Source organism: Alexandromys fortis, unplaced genomic scaffold (assembly GCF_014885135.2).
Source record: "Alexandromys fortis isolate MF-2015 unplaced genomic scaffold, M_Fortis_MF-2015_v1.1 scaffold_3, whole genome shotgun sequence".
In the NCBI taxonomy this organism is placed as follows: domain Eukaryota; kingdom Metazoa; phylum Chordata; class Mammalia; order Rodentia; family Cricetidae; genus Alexandromys; species Alexandromys fortis.
The window spans coordinates 17,240,092-17,261,678 of NW_026067909.1; the positions used below are offsets into that span (position 1 = coordinate 17,240,092).

At 48.6% G+C, this 21,587-nt stretch overlaps 1 protein-coding gene across 8 annotated transcripts in view; it reads right to left on the bottom strand.

Moving 5' to 3' along the window:
• Nucleotides 1-21,587, bottom strand: part of Mark2 (microtubule affinity regulating kinase 2) — a 68,407-nt gene that overhangs the window by 7,161 nt on the left and 39,659 nt on the right. For 2 of the 8 annotated variants that reach the window (XM_050136694.1, XM_050136690.1), the window contains exons 2-14: nt 8,258-8,437; nt 7,984-8,037; nt 4,812-4,860; nt 4,482-4,547; nt 4,315-4,385; nt 3,903-3,959; nt 3,053-3,289; nt 2,213-2,332; nt 2,009-2,108; nt 1,814-1,926; nt 861-993; nt 444-616; nt 149-246 (exon numbers count right to left, since the gene is read on the bottom strand). In XM_050136694.1, coding sequence (XP_049992651.1) covers nt 149-246; nt 444-616; nt 861-993; nt 1,814-1,926; nt 2,009-2,108; nt 2,213-2,332; nt 3,053-3,289; nt 3,903-3,959; nt 4,315-4,385; nt 4,482-4,547; nt 4,812-4,860; nt 7,984-8,037; nt 8,258-8,392 — 1,406 coding nt within the window. In that variant the 5' untranslated portion in view covers nt 8,393-8,437. Of the gene's footprint in view, nt 1-148; nt 247-443; nt 617-860; nt 994-1,813; nt 1,927-2,008; nt 2,109-2,212; nt 2,333-3,052; nt 3,290-3,902; nt 3,960-4,314; nt 4,386-4,481; nt 4,548-4,811; nt 4,861-7,983; nt 8,038-8,257; nt 8,506-13,610; nt 13,731-16,312; nt 16,450-21,587 lie in introns of those variants that run through there. The other 6 variants (XM_050136696.1, XM_050136688.1, XM_050136689.1 and 3 more) reach the window with 5 other exon arrangements.

Below are 21,587 nucleotides of genomic sequence, written 5' to 3' on the forward strand. Positions count from 1 at the left end.
GCAGGGAAGGCGGATGGCTAGACTGGACAGGGCCAGAACACGACTCCAGGGACACTGCTCTGGAGAGCAGAAGATGATGCTACTGACAGGTATCTTTGCCACTGTGAGAAGTGGCCCCAACATCACGGCAGGCAATCCAGGTACTCACCTGTCTTTACCATTCTGGATAGAGGACTGGCCAAGGCTGGCCCTGTCCAAAAGTGGGGAGTTCCTGCTTCGGTTTGTGCTGGTGGAGAGGACGCTGTTCTGTGAGGAATGGAGGGCAAGAGCTGTCTCACAGGAGCCAATGCTGTTTCCCAGGACTACTGGATGCCCCTGCCCCAAGCTGCTCTGTAGCTTACTTTCTACAGTAAGCTCAGGTATAGCCAAGGGCCAGGCTGCACCAAGGAAGACCAGAGGACTAGAGGGAGACGAGGGTCTGGGGATGGCAGCTCATGGCTTACTGTGGAGGGGGTAGGAGTGGTTTTCTTCCTCTCCAGGCCGGGCAGAGGGCTGGCAGGCACTTTGGCGGTGCTGCTGGCTTTCCGCCCTGTCTCTTCCTCAGGCCGCTTATTTTCTGCATTGTTACTCTGAGTCTTCTTAGAATAGGAATTCGAGGTGGGAATGGCAGGGACGGCTACGGGGCAAAATGTAAAATGTGTAAGAGAAGTAGTCTGCCCGAAGTCCCGCTGTGTGCTCGGTACTTTCTTACCATCACAGCCCCATTTCACAGAAGTGGAGGAAGTTACTAACCTGCCCATGGCCAAGCTATTATGAAGGAGCTGAACCAGGACTGAAACGGAGCTGTTCCCCACAGCCTTAGACCCTACTGGGGCTCAGAAGAAAGCTGTCCCTGCCATGTAATTCCCAAAAGCACATACCCTGGTCACTGGAGCGTCGCTGCTTTGGGTTGGCAGAGACACTGCGCTGAACCTTGTGGGATGGAGATGGGGCACTACTGTTGCTCAAATCAGCTGAAGGCCGGGGCTTCAAAGTGATGGTGTCACCTTCCAGCTGCAAGAACAGAAAACGTGGCTTTAAAGGAGACTGAAAGTCCCGAGGAGATTCCTCCAGATAGATAAGCTTGCATGTTCCACCCTGCCCTAACACACAGACTTCATCTTACATGACTAATGCAGACAGATGCCCTTGATCACACATGCTCTGATATAGACAGGACACGTCCCACAAAGACACCAATTCCTCAGAGAGGGCTACTCAAATCTGCATATCAAGAGACACACGCCCACAAGCACACGCACATTCAGACTAAGAAACCCATCCCTTCCCACAGGGAAACCTGGGGCTCATACCAGGTGCCATGGAAATATCTCTAAACCAAGTTAAAGTTATAACCAAGAGAGACCCCACCACTACCGGAGCGGGAAACTTTGAGTACAGGTGGGCATTTAGAACCTAAACTAGCAAAAGAACAACCATAGAGCTTCCAGAGCCAAGACAGACACGTGACACAAAGAAACATATCCAGATACAAGATCCAGAAAGAGGCAATACACTGGGGAAGCTTCCTGTAAAACAGACACGGATATACACAGAAACCTAGAGATGGACACTTCCAGAGAGACAAGATAATGGGCCTCCACAGAACTTCCATCCAGACCACCTCAGCCCTTTCTAATCAACACAATGAGCCACCTCAACTCATCCCTCAGAGTCCAGGCCTGGCCTAGCGCCACCTCCTGCTCTTTAACCGAGGATCTTATGCACCATGGCTGAGGCCTCACACTAATTAGACAGAGGGTATGAGGCTAAAGGCTGGGCGCCACCTACAGTGCAAACGGCAGGTCAGGGCATGAGAATACAGAGCACGCACCTCAGAGCTCTTGTAGCCCAGAAGCAGATAGGTGGCCATCACTTCATTGTACCTCTGGCCCACCAGTGAGTCCTGGATCTCTTCCCGTGTGTAACCCATGGACACCATCAACTCTGGTGGTTGGGGGAGAGGAGGACAGTTAAGGCTGGTCTCCATCTATGGGCAGGCTCCAGCTCCCAGCCAACACAGCCTCACCTGTCCGCCGGGGGTCCTTGTAGTCAGGGAGTGGCTCCACATAAGGCTTCAGTTCATCGTCCTCGTGCCCCACATTCATCCACCGGTCTTTCATAATTTGCTGGGAAGAGAGGGAAAGGCAAAGTAAAGAGGTGGAGGAAACTCAGCATGGTGGTCTCCTTGGGAACCCCAGGATTTTTGGCCAGCTGGATTCTTGCTGCTCACCTCTAAAGTGCCTCTCTTACTAGGATTAAGTATGAGAAATTTCTTAAGCAGGTTTTCACAGTCCGTGGACATGTAGAATGGAATACGGTATTTTCCCCTCAGTACCCGCTCTCGTAGCTCCTGTGGTTAGAGAATTTAAGTCACCCCCAGGCCAAGGGAACAGTCTTACATCCAGGATCCAGATAAGCAGACATTGAAAAAGAGGATGCAAAGTCTGGGATTACGGCAACTCACACGTGAGGCCACCAAGCCCTATACACGATGTACCTCTTAGAGTACTTCAGAGGGTAGACACCCACTGTCTCTTCCAGACAGGATCAAGATTCTAATTCCTATGCTTAAAGACTGCATTTCTTTTTTTAAAGAAAAACAACATTTATTTTGTTGACGGGGTATGTGTGCACTACAGTGAGTGGAGGTCAAAGGACAGCTTGGAGGAGGTCAGGTTTTCTTCCTCTACTGCGCAGGTCCTGGGGAATAAAACTTTATCCACCAACCTACCTCGCTAGCCCTAGCCCCTTTTTGTTTTTGCTGCTTTCCATCCCCCACCCTCCCGACAGGGTTTCTCTGTGAAACAGTCCTGGCTATCCTGGAACTCACTCTCCAGCCCAGGCTGGCATGAAATTCTGAATCTTCTTGCCCCAGCCTCTCCACTGCTCAAATTACAAGCACGTGACTCTATCCAGCAGGGAAGATCACTGAACTGCTTTTCTCAGCCTTTCTGAGGCTCTGGCTTGAGAAAAATGTGGACAAGTAGAAAGTTATTGAGAGAATAGAGGGAAGGGCAGAGGCCAGGAAGAGACAAAGCCAGAAAGGATCTAAGGCCGCACTTCACTCCACCTTGAGGTTCTGTCCATCGAAAGGCAGGGACCCGCTGACCAGTGTATAGAGGATGACTCCCAGGCTCCACACATCCACCTCAGGACCATCGTATTTTTTGCCCTGAAAGAGTTCTGGGGCAGCATAAGGAGGACTGCCACAGAAAGTATCCAGCTTGTTCCCAAAGGTGAATTCGTTGCTAAAGCCAAAGTCTGCAATCTTGATGTTCATATCAGCATCCAAGAGTAGGTTTTCTGCCTGAGAGGGAAGATGGTGAGCATCAGAGCCCCATGGAGAGAACCCTAAGGCACTGGGATAAAGCACGACTGAGGGCAATGGGAGAGCCACCAGAAAGTCATATCTAATTCAGATCTTTCTCCATCTTCAGGGCAGGGTCAGTCAGCACAGACAGGCTGGACAGGAGGAAGGCATGAGGATGGGATCTGAGGCCTAGGGATCTTGAGAGCTACACAAGCTCCAGAGTAGACCTCTGTTTTGTGGTCATGCCTGCAAGTTCTTTCAGCAACGGAGAGACGCACAAGCAGTGCAAATATGAGTGTCTGGTAACAGAGATAACGTGTGTGTGTCTACAGAGCAGCCGTGGTATCACAATCACATTTACACTTTTTCCTAGGTCAGCCGCCAGGATGTCCAAAGGACTAGGAAAGCCTTGAGTATTCCTGCCATACCTGAGAGCTGGCAAGGAGAAAGACTCTATGCTTTTAGTGATGTGGTAGGAGCCTAAGTCTAGGTACAAGGCCATTCTTAAAGACATCCAGGTCTTTAGGAAGTTTCTGGAATACTCAGCCTGACTGAAGGAGAACAGTCAGACCCACAGGAAAACCCAGGAAGACGTACACACACTCCTCACCTTTAGATCTCTGTGAACAATAAACTTCTGGTGACAATACTGCACAGCAGACACTATCTGAAAGGAAGGAATTAGGGTTAGCTTGGGGGTCTGAGAGTGAGCCACAGGGATCGGCAGGGCTGTCACCCAGGACCTATTTTGAAGTTACCAAGAGGATCAGCAGAGATCAAAGGACCCTCTTCTAAGGCCATGGCCCAGGCAGCTCTTCTTCTGTGCCAAACCCCCAAAATGTAAAATGTGTAAGAGAAGTAATCAGTAGTCTGCCTGAAGTTCCACTGTGTGCTTGGCAATTTCTTACCATCACAGCTCCATTTCACAGAAGGGGGGAACTCATTAACCTGCCCATGGCCAAGCTATTATGAAGGAGCTGAACCAGGACTGAAATGACAGCTGAGGGTGGAGACACACCCACCTGGCGGAATTTCGCTCGAGCTTCTTTTTCTTTCATCCTGCCGTGGGCCACCAGATAATCAAATACCTCTCCTGCAAGAGGTGAGATGGTGGAGTACACTGAGTAGGGGTGGGAGTGGAGGGTGTGGTGGGAACAGAGAGTAATGCAAGAGGCAGTGTCAGACCTACCACCACTGGCATACTCCATGACAAGGTAGAGGGTCTTCTCAGTCTCGATCACTTCAAATAACTTAACTGCAAGGGAAAAGGCTGTGTTGGGACTTAGGAGTCACACATTAAATCTGCTGTATCCAGACATGTTAAGGGCCTCTTGAACCATCCAAATTACTCAGGGCAGCCCACAGGGCCAGGAGGCAGCTGCACTGTGAGCTGAGCCTTCAGAAGTAGAGTCTGACAGCCTCCAGGCCAGAATGGGAGGTGAGAAGGATGCATGTGTGCAGAGACACAGGCATGTGGAGCCTTGCTGAGGGGAGGAAGAGGGATGACAATACTTCTCACCTATGTTAGGATGATTCAAAACCTTCATTATTCTTACTTCTCGGAATAGCTGGAAGAGAAAACACAAGGGTTTACATTCATGCCTGCTTGATGAACTTACTTCAGGTCCGTCCCCCTGTCAGAGCCCCCGGTAAGGTTTCCTTCCTTTCTTTTTTCTTTTTTAAAACAGACCCTTCCTTTTCCCCAAAGAAACCAAATCCAAACCCACAAAGAGAGGGAAGCTGGAGCCGAGCAAGCTCCCTAACTTCCTGCTCAGACCATGCCTTCTCCCATGCCCATCTAATGCAGAGTTAACAGCCTCTGCAGGGGAAGAAGCCCGAATCCTGCAGTATTTGGCACTGAGCTCCTTTGCCAGCTCCGAGTCCAAACCTTTGAGAGGCCTTAGTGACCAGAGGGGGAACTCCAAAGGGGCATCATGTCATCTTCTGACATCTAGATGTCAGAGGGCCTGCACTGGGGGCGGGGGGAGGCCTTTCTCTCCAGAGCCTCTGAAGTAGCAAGAGAAGAAACCACTCCTATATATAGCTGATGCCAATTTTAATCAAATCCACCTCCACACACTCACGCTCTCTGTGAAACAAAATCAGGGGCTCCAAACCATACATTTCCATACAGAAAGATGACAGAAATGAACTTCTTCCCCTGCAGGGTCCAGAGAACTGGAAAAGGTTTTGCAATTTTCCAGGTCTCACCACTTATATGAGGACTGGGGTTTTTGTTTGTTTGTTTGTTTTGGGTGGTGTTGGTTTATCTGGAGCCCTAATCCAGAAGGCAGTTTACAGAATATAGTAAAAATGGCTTGCTCTCTCTAATGGTGTCCCAGAGTGTTCACGGACTGGAATGAAAGGGATCTGGCCCAACTTTCCCCTCCACCAGCTCCCAGGCTTTTCTTGTTCTTTCTTTACCCAATAACTAGTAAAAAGCCAAGGCCCCTGGTCACCAACTCAGGGGTGACCGCCGGGGGCAGATCTGCGATGGCAGTCAGAGCCAGAACCAACATCCCATTCTCAAGCATATCCATTTGTTCTGAAGGAGCACTCTTCTGGGAAAGCCTAAAGCTTTCTGGGCTTGCCTAAAACCCTGAGGGCAGCAGTGTCCTCAGAAACTCAAACTTTAGGGAACACTGCTAAGAAGAAATGTCAACAGAGTGAATGGCCAGAATGAGATTGTCTTTGCTAAGAAAGCATATAAATAAAAAAGCTTTTTAAAAAAAAAAAGGCTATATTTCTGCATCTTGGTGGTGGAGGCAGGAGGAACAGGAGTTCAAAACTAGCTTCAGCTACATGGTGAGCCCCTGCTTCAAAAAAGAAAAAAAAAAAGACAAACAAAAACAATACAAAAAATCTTTTATTTGTCTGGCACTGGTACCTTCCAATCAATCAGGAAGAAGCAGGTTAAAAAAGAGCGAGGTAGGGAGTGAGATGTCCTGGTTGTCATGGCAGTGAACAGAGTGGTAAGCCACAATGCTACAAGGCCCATCCCATGCTAGTTTCATCTCGGCAGGGCTAGAGCCAATGTAGCAGGGACAAGTCTCCTTCTTTTCCTCCATAAGCTCTGAGCAGGAGGCCCTGGTGATGACAGCATTGCATTTGTTTTGTAATAAAAACTTTTCAGGGGGCTGGAGAGATGGCTCAGTGGTTAAGAGCACCTGACTGCTCTTCCAGAGGTCCTGAGTTCAATTCCCAGCAACCACATGGTGGCTCACAACCATCTGTAATGAGATCTGGCGCCCTCTTCCGGCGTGTGGGCATACACGGAGGCAGAATGTTGTATACATAATAAATAAATAAATTAAAAAAAAAAAACTTTTCAGGGCTAACAGGATTTGCGAATCCCTTGATTCTAGTTGTTAGCAAGCCAAGGGATGTCACTTTATCCACTCTAACTCTGGCAGCAACTCCTTGGTAGCAATCCCTGCCTCCCATCATCATGGCTGTTTACATGGTCATATCCCTCTAATTCAGCCATTGTAATTTGTTCACAAAAAAACTCCCTTGAAGCTGGCGGTGGTGGTGCACGCCTTTAATCCCCACCTTGGGAGGCAGAGGCAGGCGGATCTCTGTGAGTTCAAGGCCAGCCTGGTCTACAAGAGCTAGTTCCAGGACAGCCAGGACTGTTTCACAGAGAAACCCTGTCTCAAAAAAACCAAAAAACCCACCTTTTGGGCCATACCAGACAAAGAATCAGATCTTAGAAAAAACAAGCAGGGGTCAACTACACTGGGAAGGCCAAAGGAAACATGACTAACCTGGGTAAGAACTGCTTTATTTTGCCAGTCTGGAGCCTCCTCCTCCTAAATATCTGAATCCAGGAAAATGAGGGGGATAGTGCGCTTCCAACTCTGTCAGTTACCTGCAAGCTGATGCCCCCCTGCATTCAAAGTTGCCTTTTCTTTTCTTCTCTCTCTCTCTCTCTCTCTCTCTCTCTCTCTCTCTCTCTCTCTCTCTCTCTCACACACACACACACACACACACACACATTTTTACAGTTTCTTTGGTATAGGGTTTATGCCCCTACTTGAGAGTTCTCCTACAACCTAAGGAAAACTCCAGTAATAAGGGAAGAAAAGTTCAACTTTATTTAGCAAAAGCTGCATACTCCCAAAATGATATCCAGCAAAAGAGCCTAAAGATCAGGGGTAACTAGGGGTACATTTAATGTGTGCACCTTGTCACAGACTTAGAATTCGAGTCTTCCATATTCATCCCTGAACTTCTAGGGGCAGTCCACTGGATCACCTGGTGTCTCAGTGTAGCTGCATGTCCTTCTAGTAATGCTATAGACGTGTTTGTACAGAGAGCTGGATCCAGGCCAGGAGATAACACAATCAGGAAGTAGGTCAGACAGGTAGGGCCAAGTGGCTGGGAAGGGGCCACTTCAGAAGAGCCTGTGCCTGTGGACAGGAGGCCTACTGGGTGGAGTTGCCACGGAAACCCAACCAGGGCCATAGGGGAGGAGCACAAGTTTTTTGATTTTTTTTTGTTTGCTTATTTTGAGGCAGGATTTCTTTGTGTAGCCCTGGGTGTCCTGAAACTTGCTCTGTAGACCAGGCTGGTCTTGAACTCAGATACACCTACCTCCGCCTCCAGAGTGCTGGGACTAAGAGCATATGCTACTACTGTCTGGCTCGGAAGCAAAGTTTAGAAATGGATGGAAGGTACTGGGCACTTACTTTCTGAAGGCTGGAGGAGTTCAGCTGAGTCTTGTCAATGATCTTCACAGCTACCTGGACGTGAGACAAAAGCCTAAGATCACTTCCTTGATCAGGTTAAAACCAGGACCTGATGCTAACTTTCTCCACTGGATTTCCTACTTCTAATGCTTGGCTCCTGGCATACCTATCAGATAGATACACAAGAAGCTGGCTGTGGGAACAGTCTCAGCACTGCCTGTTGGAGTGTCAACAGGATGGGAGCTGCTGCCATGGTCCCATCCCCAGTGCTCACCTCTTTCCCCGTCAGGATGTGCCGGGCCAACTTCACCTTGGCAAAGTTACCCTTGCCAATGGTCTTAAGGAGCCGGTAGTTGCCAATATGGGGCTGCTCATCAGCAGAGGTGGCTGAGTTGCGGCCCCGCAGCATGTTGGACTTACTGCTGGGCTTGGAATCAAGGTGTCCCAAGGTGGGCTGCAGGGTGGAAACAGACATGCCTTTACAGGCTGCCCCTCCAGTTCTGTCTAATGCTACCCTCAATTCTGAAAAAAAAAAGAACATGGCAAGAGGCTGGGTGCAGGGGCAGATTCCATGGGACTGGCAGACATGCAAAGAATTATAAAACAAGAGGAAGAGGGCAGGGGCAGGAGAGGGCACAGCAACCAGACTTCATTGCAAAGGCACACAACAAAGGGCTCAGGGCTAAGACCCTATACACACAGGACCAGAGCTGTACCTCATTAGCACCACCAAGCCCCATTAACTCCCATTAGCAATCTAGCGGAGCCTCTGCCCCCATCACAGTTGGGAAACCTTGTCCTGATGGCCCTGTTCAAACCGTGAGAGTGCTGCTTCTCAGTTCAGGAGCACATGGTCTGACCACTTCAAAGTCTTCCTCATCAACCCAGTTCTTAGCATCAACCTCTACTATTCATTCTTTACATTTGTTTATTGTTGTGCCCACTGAGACTGAAAGCCCATGAAGACGGCCTATAATGTCCTTCATTCACGACACATCATACTGCACCTGACAGAATGAACTGAATGACTGGGTCTGTTACAGCAGCCTGCCCAGCCCTGCTCTCCTGTTCTCAATGGTTCAAACAAGGTGGGAAGCAGCAGCAGTTACAGACGCTGCACGGGTGAATGGGCTGAATACAAAGTGCATAGATCTAATGAAGATCTATACATTTTCCAAAGACCAGGACTCCCAGTAATTCCTAGGGAGATGCCCAAAAGGAACGAGGATAATGCCCACACAAATCCCAGTGCATTAATGGTCACAGGAACATAATCCTCACTGCTAGAGGAGAAACAACTCAATGCTTATCAGTTGTCAAATGACAACACGACAGAGTATGAGCTGAGCATAACTAGAAAGGAAACACTGACACGTGCTATTCTCCAAAGGATCCTGAAGACACAGAGAAGCTGGCCACGAAGGACCATCTTATCTGACTCCATTTTTTAAAAATATTTATTTATTATGTATACAATATTCTGTCTGTGTATATGCCTGCAGGCTAGAGGAGGGCACCAGACCCCATTACAGATGGTTGTGAGCCACCATGTGGTTGCTGGGAATTGAACTCAGGACCTTTGGAAGAGCAGGCAATGCTCTTAACCTCTGAGCCATCTCTCCAGCCCCCCTGACTCCATTTTTATCACTGTCTAGAACACAAAACTCTAGGAAGGCAGATGAAGATTCATGACTATTTAGGGGGTGGCGGGACATTGGAGGGTGACAAGTGAGTAAAAGGGTGTAAAGTTTCTTTTGGGGGGCAATTAAAATGTTCTGAAATCAAATGACACAAAACAGAATTTAATATGAGCCACCCATCTGTACTTTCAGTGGGTAGATGCTATGGTGTGTGAATTATACTCCAATGTAACTGTCAAAGGGAGTCTGGTTTCATCCCTAGATGGGCCCTGATTTATCTATCTCTGATAGGACATCTTAGCACACCAGGAAGATGCTGAGCCAGATCCAAGCAGAGCTGCCTTGGAATCTTCAAGGATGGGCAGCAGGGTGACTGGCGATGGCGGGTCCAGTTTCTACTCTCAGAGTCCCTCTTGATTCAACAGCCACAGAGGAAAAGCGTGACTTACTTCAACCCAGGGAGCTGTCTGGGGGAGTTCCTTAGCAAGAACTGTGGGCGTTACCGAGTTCCCTCTTCTCCGACATGTTGACTGAAGACCCTCGTGCAGCAGCTGTGTGTTTTTTCCCTCAACTGCTAACTCAGCCCCCAGAAGTACTTGCAATGGCCTTGGGGTGTCATCTCTGCTACAGTTCCTCACCATTTCTCATGTCCCACTGCAGCCACCTTGTAGTGCTCCACAGTAGAGGCCGGGAAAGCACATTTTAAGTTTCTGCTTTATGTCTTCCCAAAGGAACTCTGAGGTTCACCCTTGCCAAGAAGGAAATTCTATCCCCAGCTATGTCTGCTGGGTCAGTCTCTTGAATGATACCCTGAGCTCATCCACAGGTCTCAAAGGCCTAGCTTCTAAAGTCTCCTCTCCTTAGCTCCATTCTCCCTGACAAACTGCCCTCAGGTCCCCCCCTCCCCTGCTGCCAACCAGGGCACCAACAGCTGGGAACCTTCCTCTGCTTCAGCTGCTAAGTGGGTAAATTCCTTGGCAATTTTCTTTTTTTGTGGTGAAGGGGATTGAACCCAAAATCTCATACATGCTTAGGCAACTGATCTACCCCAGACGCTTTCCTTGGCATTTTAAAAGATAATTATATCTATGTGCATGTGCCTCAGTGTATGTATTTGCACCATGTGTGGGGATAAGCCTACTGATAACAGAACAACACTGGATCCTCCAGAACTAGTTATAGGCAGTTGTAACCACTATGTGGGATGCTGAAAATTGTAACAGCAGTACATGTTCTTAACCACTGAGCCATCTCTCTAATCCCCTTGGTAACTATTTTTTGGGGGGAGGGCGGGGGATAACTTTTAATATAAGTTCTTGTGATACCCTCTTTCCAAGAGCACAACCAAAGGCAGTGGGAGCTTTAGGCAGAAGCCCGAAGACTCTCAATTCTCATTCTAAACAGATGTGGGGAGTTGGGCCCTTTGCAGCTCTGAAGCACAAGTTAGGAAGTTCCAGCCAGCCTGCTGCTTCACCTGCTGGTCCCTTGGTGTTTCTGGTCTAGGTCTGGTCTATGTGAGACAGGCAGCATCTCCACTGGGCTCAGCTATGTGTGAGACTGCAAGCAGCAACACATAAGCCTGCTGTGTCTGCTTCCTTATGGGTTAGGATTAGCAGTCTAGATATTAGATACAAACTGCCAGGGTTCAGATCCTAACTGCCACTCAGCTCAGGTTAACTTTCTTGCATCAACATCTTCCTGAAAAGGGGAAAGAAGAGAACCACCCCAACATGACCTGTGTTAGCATTCATGCTGAAGGACTGTCGGGAGTTCAGAATAAGTAAGGTTCAAGTCCTAGTTCCTCACCTACTAACTTTAGTTTCCTTATCTGTAAAGTGGCAATAAAACATCTACTTTTCATGGGCAGATGAAAAAACATGTCAACTGTTTTATTCAAAATTAAATTAAAGAGCAATCATCAGGCAGCCTAGGCTACACAGCAAGTTCAAGGCCAGCCTAGGCTATGTAATGGGACCACTATATAGTTTTTGAGCAACTATTATGTCTCCAACTGTTACTGTTGAGTCCTCCTGTAATGAATGTTTTGTACCCAAGCTATATGTGCTAAGCCAACTATGGTCTCACGGAGATGTATAGGAGTGACAAGGATTCAAAGTGAAACACAATTGGAGCTGTTTGGATGACTATCACAGGCTTTGTAGCTTAGCAGGAAAGAAGGGGTGCCAGGCACCCAGGTGGGATAGCCGTGAAGGGTCGGTCCCCAGCACTGTGAGACCCATAGAAGCCAGCCAGCTCTGGTGCCTGCTCCTACATTCCCTGTTCCAGTCACTAAACCCCTCCTCAGATATGAGTCATCCAACTCTTAGGACTAAAACCAGTGCTTCTCTGACCCCACTATTTCTTATATTTCTTATAGCAGGGAAACTGGGACAGGATGAAGAGAACCCATGAGGAAGAGCACAGAAAGTCAGAAACTAAACTTTCAGCAGGGTGGCAGCAGTGCACACCTTTAATCCCAGCACTCGGGAGGCAGAGGCAAGAGGATCTCTGTGAGTTTGAGGCTGGCCTTGTCTATAGAGAGAGAAGACAGCCAGGATTACATAGAGAAACCTTGTCTCAAAAAAGTGAAAGGGGAGGGGGTGTAAAACTTTTTGTAGACAATGCTTCTTAAGCCACTGGCTCAAGGGCGGTACCCCTGTCCTCTCCTGCTGCTGCTCTGGGAGGTAAGATAGGGGATAGCTATTATGGAGAGAGAACTCCCCTCCTGTGGTTCAGACCAGTCCATTCTTCCTGATCCAAACAGGTGGTGGGGGTGAGACCAAGCTGTCCTTCTGAACCACAAAGCAAGATCTGGCTAAGCCCTGATCTCCTTCCACACCCAGTCTCCCAGTTCACACCACAGCTCTGACCCATACCCTACCTGAGGCAGGCCCCTAGCCTCCCTCAGTGAAAGAACCCCTGTGGCTCTCAAGTTGCCTTCAGAGGTTCTAAACAGCCCAGATCCAGAAGGAGATTCCAAGGAGCTCTGGGATTAGTGATAGACAGATGGCAGAGTCTTACATCCACTGGACCTGCAGAGTCTTTTGGACTGGGATCTCAGAACTTGGTCTTGGCATGCTGCTAGGCTTGCCCAAAGATAGCTTCCACCCAGAGATCCAGCACTGACTCAGGCTGGGCAAGGCCCCCTGCCCTAATATTTGATGGAGGCTGCCATCAACTATTCTCTTGAAAAGCTGTGCTCAGGGGTTCAGCACACAGCGTTGGCCCTCAAGTATACTGTGGCTTCTGTAGGCTAGGAAAGGGCCAGACTGGAGGGGTGCCAGGAGGGCACTTCCTGGCCAGATGCAGAGTAAAAGCTCAAGTGAGGCGGAGTAAAAAAAGGTATCCTTGGAATTGGCTCCAGGTTCTCGCTGGGTTCCCACTGTGACACCCTTTCTTCCACAGTCTGGTCTCCTTGGCCTCTGGCTGCTGAAGCAAAAGACCTTTTCGTATTTGCCCATTTTCCTTTCCTCCTTCCTAGCCAATCCCTCTTCGACAACTGGATGCCCTTCCTGAGATTCTGACTACCGGTGCTAGGGCCCAATTCCACTGAGCAACTCTGCAAGATTTTGTCTGAAGCAGAAAGGAGAAAGGAGAGGATAGTCTCAGGGGTAAAACGGGGAAAACATACCCAGCCGGAGAAAGGGACAAGGGATACCAGCAACTTCCATTCAGCAGAACCTGTCAGGCAGCGAGGGCAAAGTACAGAGGCCGGGAAGAGCCAGGCCCAGGGCGGGGGCTGCCGGCTCAGCCAGCCACCCTTACTCAGCCGGCACAAGCCAGACGACACCTTCCACCACCTCCTCAGTGAAAAGCGAAGCAGCCAGGCCGAGCGGTTCCTGCCTGGGAACCTAGACTGTGTCGCAACCGAAACCACCAAGAGAGAGAGGCAGAGTGAGAGGGAGAGGGAGAGAGAGAGAGAGAGACACACACACACACACACACACACACACACACACACACACACACACACACACAGACACTAACTGGATTTGGCAAAGAGCTTCACGGCTTGGCCAGTTTGGGTGGTCAGAATGTGTCCACTCCAGGATGGTCTAATCAGAAGTTAGATGAGGAGAGGGGCAGGAAGGGAGACCAAGAGAGAGGCGGGTTTAGAACGACTTCCTTCTCCCTTCCCCCTCCCTCCATCCCCGGAAGTGGGCTGCCCCACCCTCCCCAAGGTGCTCTACTGTTAACAGCTGAAGAGAGTGAAGAGCAGACTTCAGCCTGGGCTGTCATAAAGCTCTTATCTCACCTGCTACAGCAGGTAAGCCCCAGGGAGGGGCAAATCAACAAGGCCTCTAACGCGGCTACACTGTGTGACTCAGATGTGCTAACTCAGAGAGAGCAGTAGCTCTACTGGAGACCAACAAACCTTCTCCAGTACCAAAGTAGGAAGGGTGCAAGCAGACACCAGTAAGTGTATAGTGACAATCAGACTTCCTATTTTCTAAACCTTAGAAAATGCATGCTGCACTAAGATACAAAGCATTTCAGTCTAACTTGGGGGGGGGGGGTCTAGTGAACATGTGAAAGAATCCCCTTGAGGCATATGCTCAAGGAGCCCAGCATATGACAGAATGAAAGTCTTTCCCCCAACTTCTGCCCAAAGGCTGGGAACAATCTAAATGTTCCCTTTCTTTCTAGTCCTGCTTCTACAGATCTGTCCTCAGGGTACCCCATTCACCTCAGGCACCAAACAACAAAGTCCCTATAATCTGGACTGTGGTGAGGAAGGGGCAAATCTCTGGTGCTCTCTCCAAGCACTCTAGGAGCTGTGCCCCCCACCAACAGTTCTGTAAAGACTTCATGCTGGGTATCCATCAACCCTCCTAGGAACAACCAAGGCTTACTTCTGTGTCCTCCTGGCACCACTGGGAGACCATGCTTCTCAGGGGGAGCAGAAATGCCCGACACACATGCATCAAGCCTCCTTTTCCATTAAGAAACTGATGCAGGTTACAAGACATACCCAGGATTCCCCAACCTCTCCAGTGCACAGCTGGGATAGAGGCCAAGGGCAACTGCCCCTGCTTAGCATGACAGCACATACTGTTCAAGTCAGTCCCCTTTCCCAGTCTTACCTTAACCTTTCTTGATGGAGATTTGCTCTCATTTCCTCCCCAGAAAAGATGAGTCCAAGGCCCTCCTTCAACGGTAGCAGGAGGGGAAGAAGCTCAGGGACTGTACAGTGTACAGGGACAGCAGAAAGAACAGGACTGACTGAAGTCAGCTGAGAGCTGCCAGAGGGGCTGTCGTGTAGCACCCCTCCTCCTCTTGCCCTCCCCAGGAGGTTCTGGTTTCAGGAAGGAGTTGGCATGGATCCTGGACTCCAGTTTGCCCTTGTCTAGGAATACCTGCCTTTCCATTTCCATCCACTGGCAGACTCAGAAGCCAGAATGATACCAAACAGCTTCATTGTCTCAGTCCCCAGGTTTTGAATGTGACAGAATTATTTCCTCAGTCAGGATGGGAAACAGCAGTTGTGTCAACTGAATAAGTACCAAGCACTGAGCGACCTTATATTCTAAGAGAGCAGTTAGGGAGAAATGGGGTCAGATACAGATGAAGTTATGGGGCCCTCCCTCATAGCATTCAGGAGCCTTCCTACCACACTCTGATCCAAGCAACTGTCACTCTCAACTATCAATAGTCCATACACCAGGAGCATTCTGGGTAGGGAGAGAACATAAAAACTGTATTTGGCATGTACCAGCCCCCCAAATTCCCTGAGATAACTTGTGAAACACCTACATCCCCCTAACATTCTGTTGCAATAAGGCTTCAAAGACCTGCTTACTTTCTCTGCCAGGGTAGTCCTCCTGGACTATGAATACCAGCAGGCCATGCAGCTGAAGCTAGCTGTGTGCTTACTGTTCAACAGTGTCTGCGCCACAACCCTCATCCCCCAGCAACAGTCAGAGCCTGCCTGAGAATAGCAGGCCCATGAAGTGAGCCCAAAGTCACTCACCCCTTTCATGTCTGGAAGCCATAATGACCAATAACCCCCACCCTCTGGTCTTCAGGTCCACTGGAGATGCTCTCAGAGTACTAAGGATCTACTGTGTACCCAGAGCACCTACAAGTCTCTAGTCCCACCTCATCCCTGAATCTGCTCATTGTTAAGTTGTTTCTTTTGGGCTAGTGGTGCTCAGCAAGCCATTGTCAAACATCAGTCTGTGCAGCTAGAGCCACCTGCAAAGTGAACTGTGGAGAAGGTACACAGTCTGCCTACTGTATGTAAGGGGAAGCAGGAGGCAGGCAGAGCTCAGGAGCAAGTCACATCTCTGCTACTTACTAGTTGACTGAGCAGGGTTATGTGACTCCTCTAAATTGGAACCTTCCCTTTCTTGCTAGTGCCTTAACTCCTTCCTTCCAGAAACAGCCAAAGAAAGAGCCAACATACCAGTACCACATGGTGCCAAGGGTTGGGGGAAGCTCACATTGCCAGCCTTGTACTTCATTTGGCTCCTCCCATACCAGTGGGTTACTGTAACCATGGAGACAGTGAGTTCCTCCATATCACAGGAGAGCCAGGCTGCCAGAAGCCCAGGCTTTGGAGGGTGGGGGTGGGGGTGAGGCAGGAGGCAGTCAGAAACATAAAAGCTTGACTCACTTTACAAAGAAGTGTGGAAGTGGAAGGGCACTACCAGTGCAGCTGAGGTGCCAGGGCTCCCTCTTAGGCTCACCTCCTTTTCTCTGAATAGTAGTTTGTTTCTGGTATATTTCCTGGACTGGGCCTCCATTCCTACCCAGTTCCACTCTGTGTACTGGGAAGCTGTCACTGCATTAGATCTGTAGTGGGGTCCAGGTTCTGCTACATTGGCTGTCACACAGAGAATGGGACAGAATCACACAGTTGTATACACACTACAAGAAAGTGCTTCATCTAGTACATAGTGTCTTCCTTTAAACAATCCAGGAAGGGAGCTCTGATGCCTTGATCATCTCAATTTTGGATACCTTCATAGCTAGGAGTCATTTCCTTCTCTGGACTTTGAAGCACAGGACTTGCACTTCTTGTGTTCCCTCAAGCTCTGCAAAGTCAGATCGTGCCTTGCTCACATTCATATCCTCTTAGTGTCCAATAGTGCTCACACCTAACTAGCTCATGTTAAAGGACTTGTAGAATAGAGCAGGTGTGATTTTTAAAAAAGATTTATTTACTTTTTATGTGCATTGGGGTTTTCGCTTGCAAGTATGCCAGTGTGAAGATGCCAGGTCCCCTGGAATTGGAGTTACAGACAGTTGTGAGCTGCCATGTAGGTGCTGGGAACCACTGAACCATCTCTCCAGCCCTCTGTGGGTGTAATTTTTTGATCCTTACAAGTTGCCCTCCCTTGACCCCTAGGGAATAAGACAAGGGAAGAGGAAGGAAGGTCAAAACTTTGTATCAGAAGAGCCATTTCCTCCCTTTCAAACATTTGCTGCCCTTGAAGTTGGTTAAGTTTAGTGTCTGTCAAAAGGAGGAACTTTGGTTTGTCTTATTCATGGCCCAGAATGCCTAGCACAATATTCAGTATTGTGCAGAGTGAAGAAGAAAACGTGTTGGGACTGAAGAAAAGGTTTGGCAGTTAGGAGCACTTGTTACTCTTGCGGAGAACCCAGGCTAGGTTCTCAGCAACCACACCAGGCTGTTTACAACTGCCTACAACTCCAGTTTTGGGAATCACAACGCCCTCTTCTGACCTTCTTGGACACCTGCACACATATGCTACACATATAGATATGTAGGACATAGATACAGATAAATAATATATAACTCTTTAAAAAAGGAAAAAGGGGTACTGGTGAGATGGCTCAGCAGATAAGAGCCTGACTGTTCTTCCAGAGGATCCGGGTTCAAGTCCCAGCACCCACATGACAGCTCACAACTGTCTGTAACTCCAATTTCAGAGACTCTGACATCGTTACACCAATGCAAATAAAATAAAATAGATAAATTTAAAAAAGAAAAAAAAGCCAGTCAGGTGTGGGTGAGATGTGGTGAACAGGGAAGCTTAAGACTGGTAAGATCTCTGATTTCAAGGCTACCCTGGGCTACATATGGCATTCAAGGCAACCAACCAAGGCTACACAATAAGAACCTGTCTCAAAAAGGAGGAAGAGAGGTGAAAGAAAAAGCAAAGAAAGGAAATGCGCTGAGAGGAGACAGGGGATGTAGCTCTGTTGCTTGAATACAAAGCCCTGGGCTCCACCCACAGCACAGTATAAAACTAGGCATAGTGTCATACACCTCTAATCCTAGCACTTGGAAGGCAGAGTTAGAAGCATCAGAAGTTCAAGGTTATCCTCCACTACCTTGTCTCAAAGAAAAAGAAAGGAAGCAAGTATGCTGGGGAGCTGAGTGTACACCTGTAATCTTAGCATCTAGAGGCTGGGGCAGAACAACTGCCATGAGTTCCTGGCTAGTTTGGGCTACAGTGAATTCTGGGCTAGTCTGGTTTACCCAGCAAGACCTTGTCCTAAGAACAACAACACAAAAAAGAGGCTGGTGTACTGGCTCAGAGGGTCAAAGCATTTGCTATCCAAGCTCTGACTATCTGGGCCCCACCCCCCAGAAGCCATGAAGAAACCAGGCATGGTGGTGTACATCTCCATTTCCAACATTCTTATAGAGAGGTGTGAGGCAGAGACAGGAAAGCTTAAGGACTAGCTAGCCTGGCATCTGTTACACAGAAGAAAGAATAAAGGGCTTGCCTAGCAGGCACAAGTCCCTGGGTTTAATACCAGCATTACATAAATTGGTGTAATAGCAGACACCTTCAATCCTGCCCACACACAAAATAATAAAATAAACTGGGCGGTGGTGGCGCACACCTTTAATCCCAGCACTCGGGAGGCAGAGGCAGGTGGATCTCTGTGAGTTCGAGACCAGCCTGGTCTACAAGAGCTAGTTCCAGGACAGGATCCAAAGCCACAGAGAAACCCTGTCTCGAAAAACCAAAAAAANCAGCACTCAAAAACTTCCATTGAAAGATGGCAACCTTCATCTAAAAAAAAAAAAAAAAAAAAAAAAAAAAAAAAAAAAAAAAAAAAAAATCCCAGCACTCGGGAGGCAGAGGCAGGCGGGGATATCTGTGAATTCAATTCAAGGGCAGCCTGGTCTACAAGAGCTAGTTCCTGAACAGGAACCAAAAGATACAGAGAAACCCTGTCTCGAAAATCAAAAAAAAAAAAAAAAAAAAAAAAAAGTTCAAGATCAACCTAGGATATTTGACTCAAAAAAAGGGGGAAGAGTTGGGGTGTCTTCAAATGTCCAATGTTCTCAGCATACAACAACCAAGTGGGCACCTTGCCCACAATGGATGGTAGGTAGTCAGTCACTAATGGAAAATGGAGTTCACACAGACAGCCAGAGATCAGCAAAGTAGAGTACCCCATCTGCTCCTTGGCTCCCTATTTCCTCAAAGGGGGAATCCTTGCCTCTCGCAACAATCAAGGCCTCCTACTTTAGAGAGTTACGTTCAATTCCTCCTGTTTTGCTAGGAAACAGCATGTGTTGCAGAGAGAACACAATTCAATTTAAAACATTTCAAAAGCTACTGAACAGGGAAGTGACAACTACTTGTATAAGGATGGCAAGGGACATTAGTATACGTTATGTTGCTCTAGTATTTCCTGCTCTGGTCGGCGGCTACGAGGTTCTGCCAACCTTAGGGTGCTCACAAAACATACTGCCCCACTACACAGAGCAGCATTTCCACCCTGCCCCTCCCCACGATGCCTCCTTCTCCTGTGAGGCAGGCAGGAACTAAACACAGCAGCAGCGGGAGCTCAGTGACTCACTCAGCACAACCAACTCCTCCCAGAATCTCCCGACTTCTCCTGGGGCTTTGCCAAAGCAAAGCAACAAAGAAGCTTGAGATTTGGGGGGAAAAAAATCAAAACCAAAAAAACACCTCAACATTTCTGCAACAGTTTTTCTACTTGATGCAGACTTAACCCTGTGCTCCTACCCTGCCTTTCATGGCACCCTATGAAGGTTTCCTGTCTAGGGGTACAGCCAGCCCCAGGCTAGGAAGCAGGCTTCCAGGTCTTAACCAGTTCCAGAAGCTCCTGGGAAGTAATGAACAAGAATCTATTTCCACTTCACCTTTTCCTGCAAGAATAAAAAAGGCTGCCTCCTACCCCTGAAAGTTCAAAGAGGGAGTTGAAGGAGGAAGAAACAGGAAAAACACCAAGGCTGTTCACCACCCCAGAAGTCACTGTGGCCAGAGGTCAGCATGAGGAGGAGAAAGGTTCAGAAACTACGCAAGGCTGTCATTGCTAATCTGGGCCTCACAACTGCCCCCATCAGACCAGACTTTCCACCGTGTGGCTACTCCCTTGAAGTGACTGTTAAACATTCAACTGGCTGCTCTTTCCAGAAGCCAGGCTCCCTTGCTCTGATGGGCAGAGGTGCTACATGCCCATCTTCTTCTGCAACTAGAGTAGAAGACGGCCTGAGCACGGAAGGGGGTTCTGCCAGACCACAGGGTAAATTCATTGTGCTAAGATCCTGGCATACCTGTGACTCAGGGCCATAACAGTGCAGTGCAGTCCCCAGCAAACGTGCTGTGAGCAAAGAGGGAGCTCCTTTTCATCTTTGTTGTTTGGCATCTGGGACAACTTCATGTGCGTACTAGCTGCTGGGACTACTGACTAAGGAGAATGCTCAGGCAAGCACAATCAGATGCAGAGTGTTCCTCCAGAAATTCCCTACTAGGAGCTGGGGTGGGGTTTGGGGGGAGCACACTGGTGTTGTGCTGGCTCTACTAAAAAGATTCATTCTGAGAAACCTTACCAATGATGGCAGCGCTCTAGGCCAGCCCATGAATTCCCCCATTGCACTGGTCCAGCTTGGGAATATATCTTTGCTCTCTGGGCTCCATACACATAGACACATAGAGCACCCTAATCCCCCAAATCTTGATGACACTGTGATACAGAGAGCTTGAATAAGGATGCTTCAAAAACTCTTGGCATGGCTGAAGCTTGCAGTAGAACAGGAGAGAGGGTCTGATGAGACAGGAACCCAGATGGAAATTAGCCTTCTTAACATGTACTGCCTTACTGAAGAGAGAGCTATTGCAAGAGGAACGTGGAAGAACATTTCCAGCTAGAGTCAGGAGAGAGCCTGTGACACTATCCTGACACAGCTGGGGCCAATATTCTTTGGAGCTACCTTCCCCACAGCACAACCAAAGCACCTCTGGCTGAAGGCAGACATTATTGTATCCTGTTACTAAGCAGCCACAATTAGAGCAGGCATCTTGGATAGGCTGGTTGTCAGCAGTTAGGTGAAGACTGGAAAGTCCAAGCTTTGCTTCCCAGCAAGACCCAGGCCCTCAGCTTGCCATTCTAGGCCTGGGGACAGAGATGGCAAAGGGGTGGGCAAATAAATGTTCAATTACTGACAGTAATGGCTGTTTTGCTTCTGGAAAGGCCCTAACTATATGTACTTTTAGCCTAAAGCAAGGTATGCAAAGCAGATCACAGTCATCTTTTACTACATGTGTCTTCTTTTTTTGTTTATTTTGATTTTGAGACAGGGTTCTCTGAGTAGCTCTGGCTGTCCTGGAACTTGCTCTATAGACCAGGCTGTCCTCAAATTCAGAGATCTGTCTGCCTCTGCCTCCCAAGTACTGGGTTTAAAGGCATGCACCACCACACCCAGCTCTTAAAGAGTATTCTTACTTACTAAGTCTATATTTTCAGAGCCCTAGGAAGAGGTCCAAGGGAGCTATCCTAGCCTCCAAGAGAAGTGAAGATGCAGAGAAGAGTCCGTTCAGCCCTGGTGAGGGTGAGGGCACTAATGCTCTGGGACTGCCTGGCCGGACCGCCTGGTGTGCATCAGCTGTGTACTGGGGAAGCCCTCAAGAACAACTGCAATTAACCAGTGTGCTGGGGAGAAAGGGCATGCTGGGGTCTTGTTAGATGGATCGTTCCACAGACTGAATGAGACAGGCAGCCAAGTCTGTT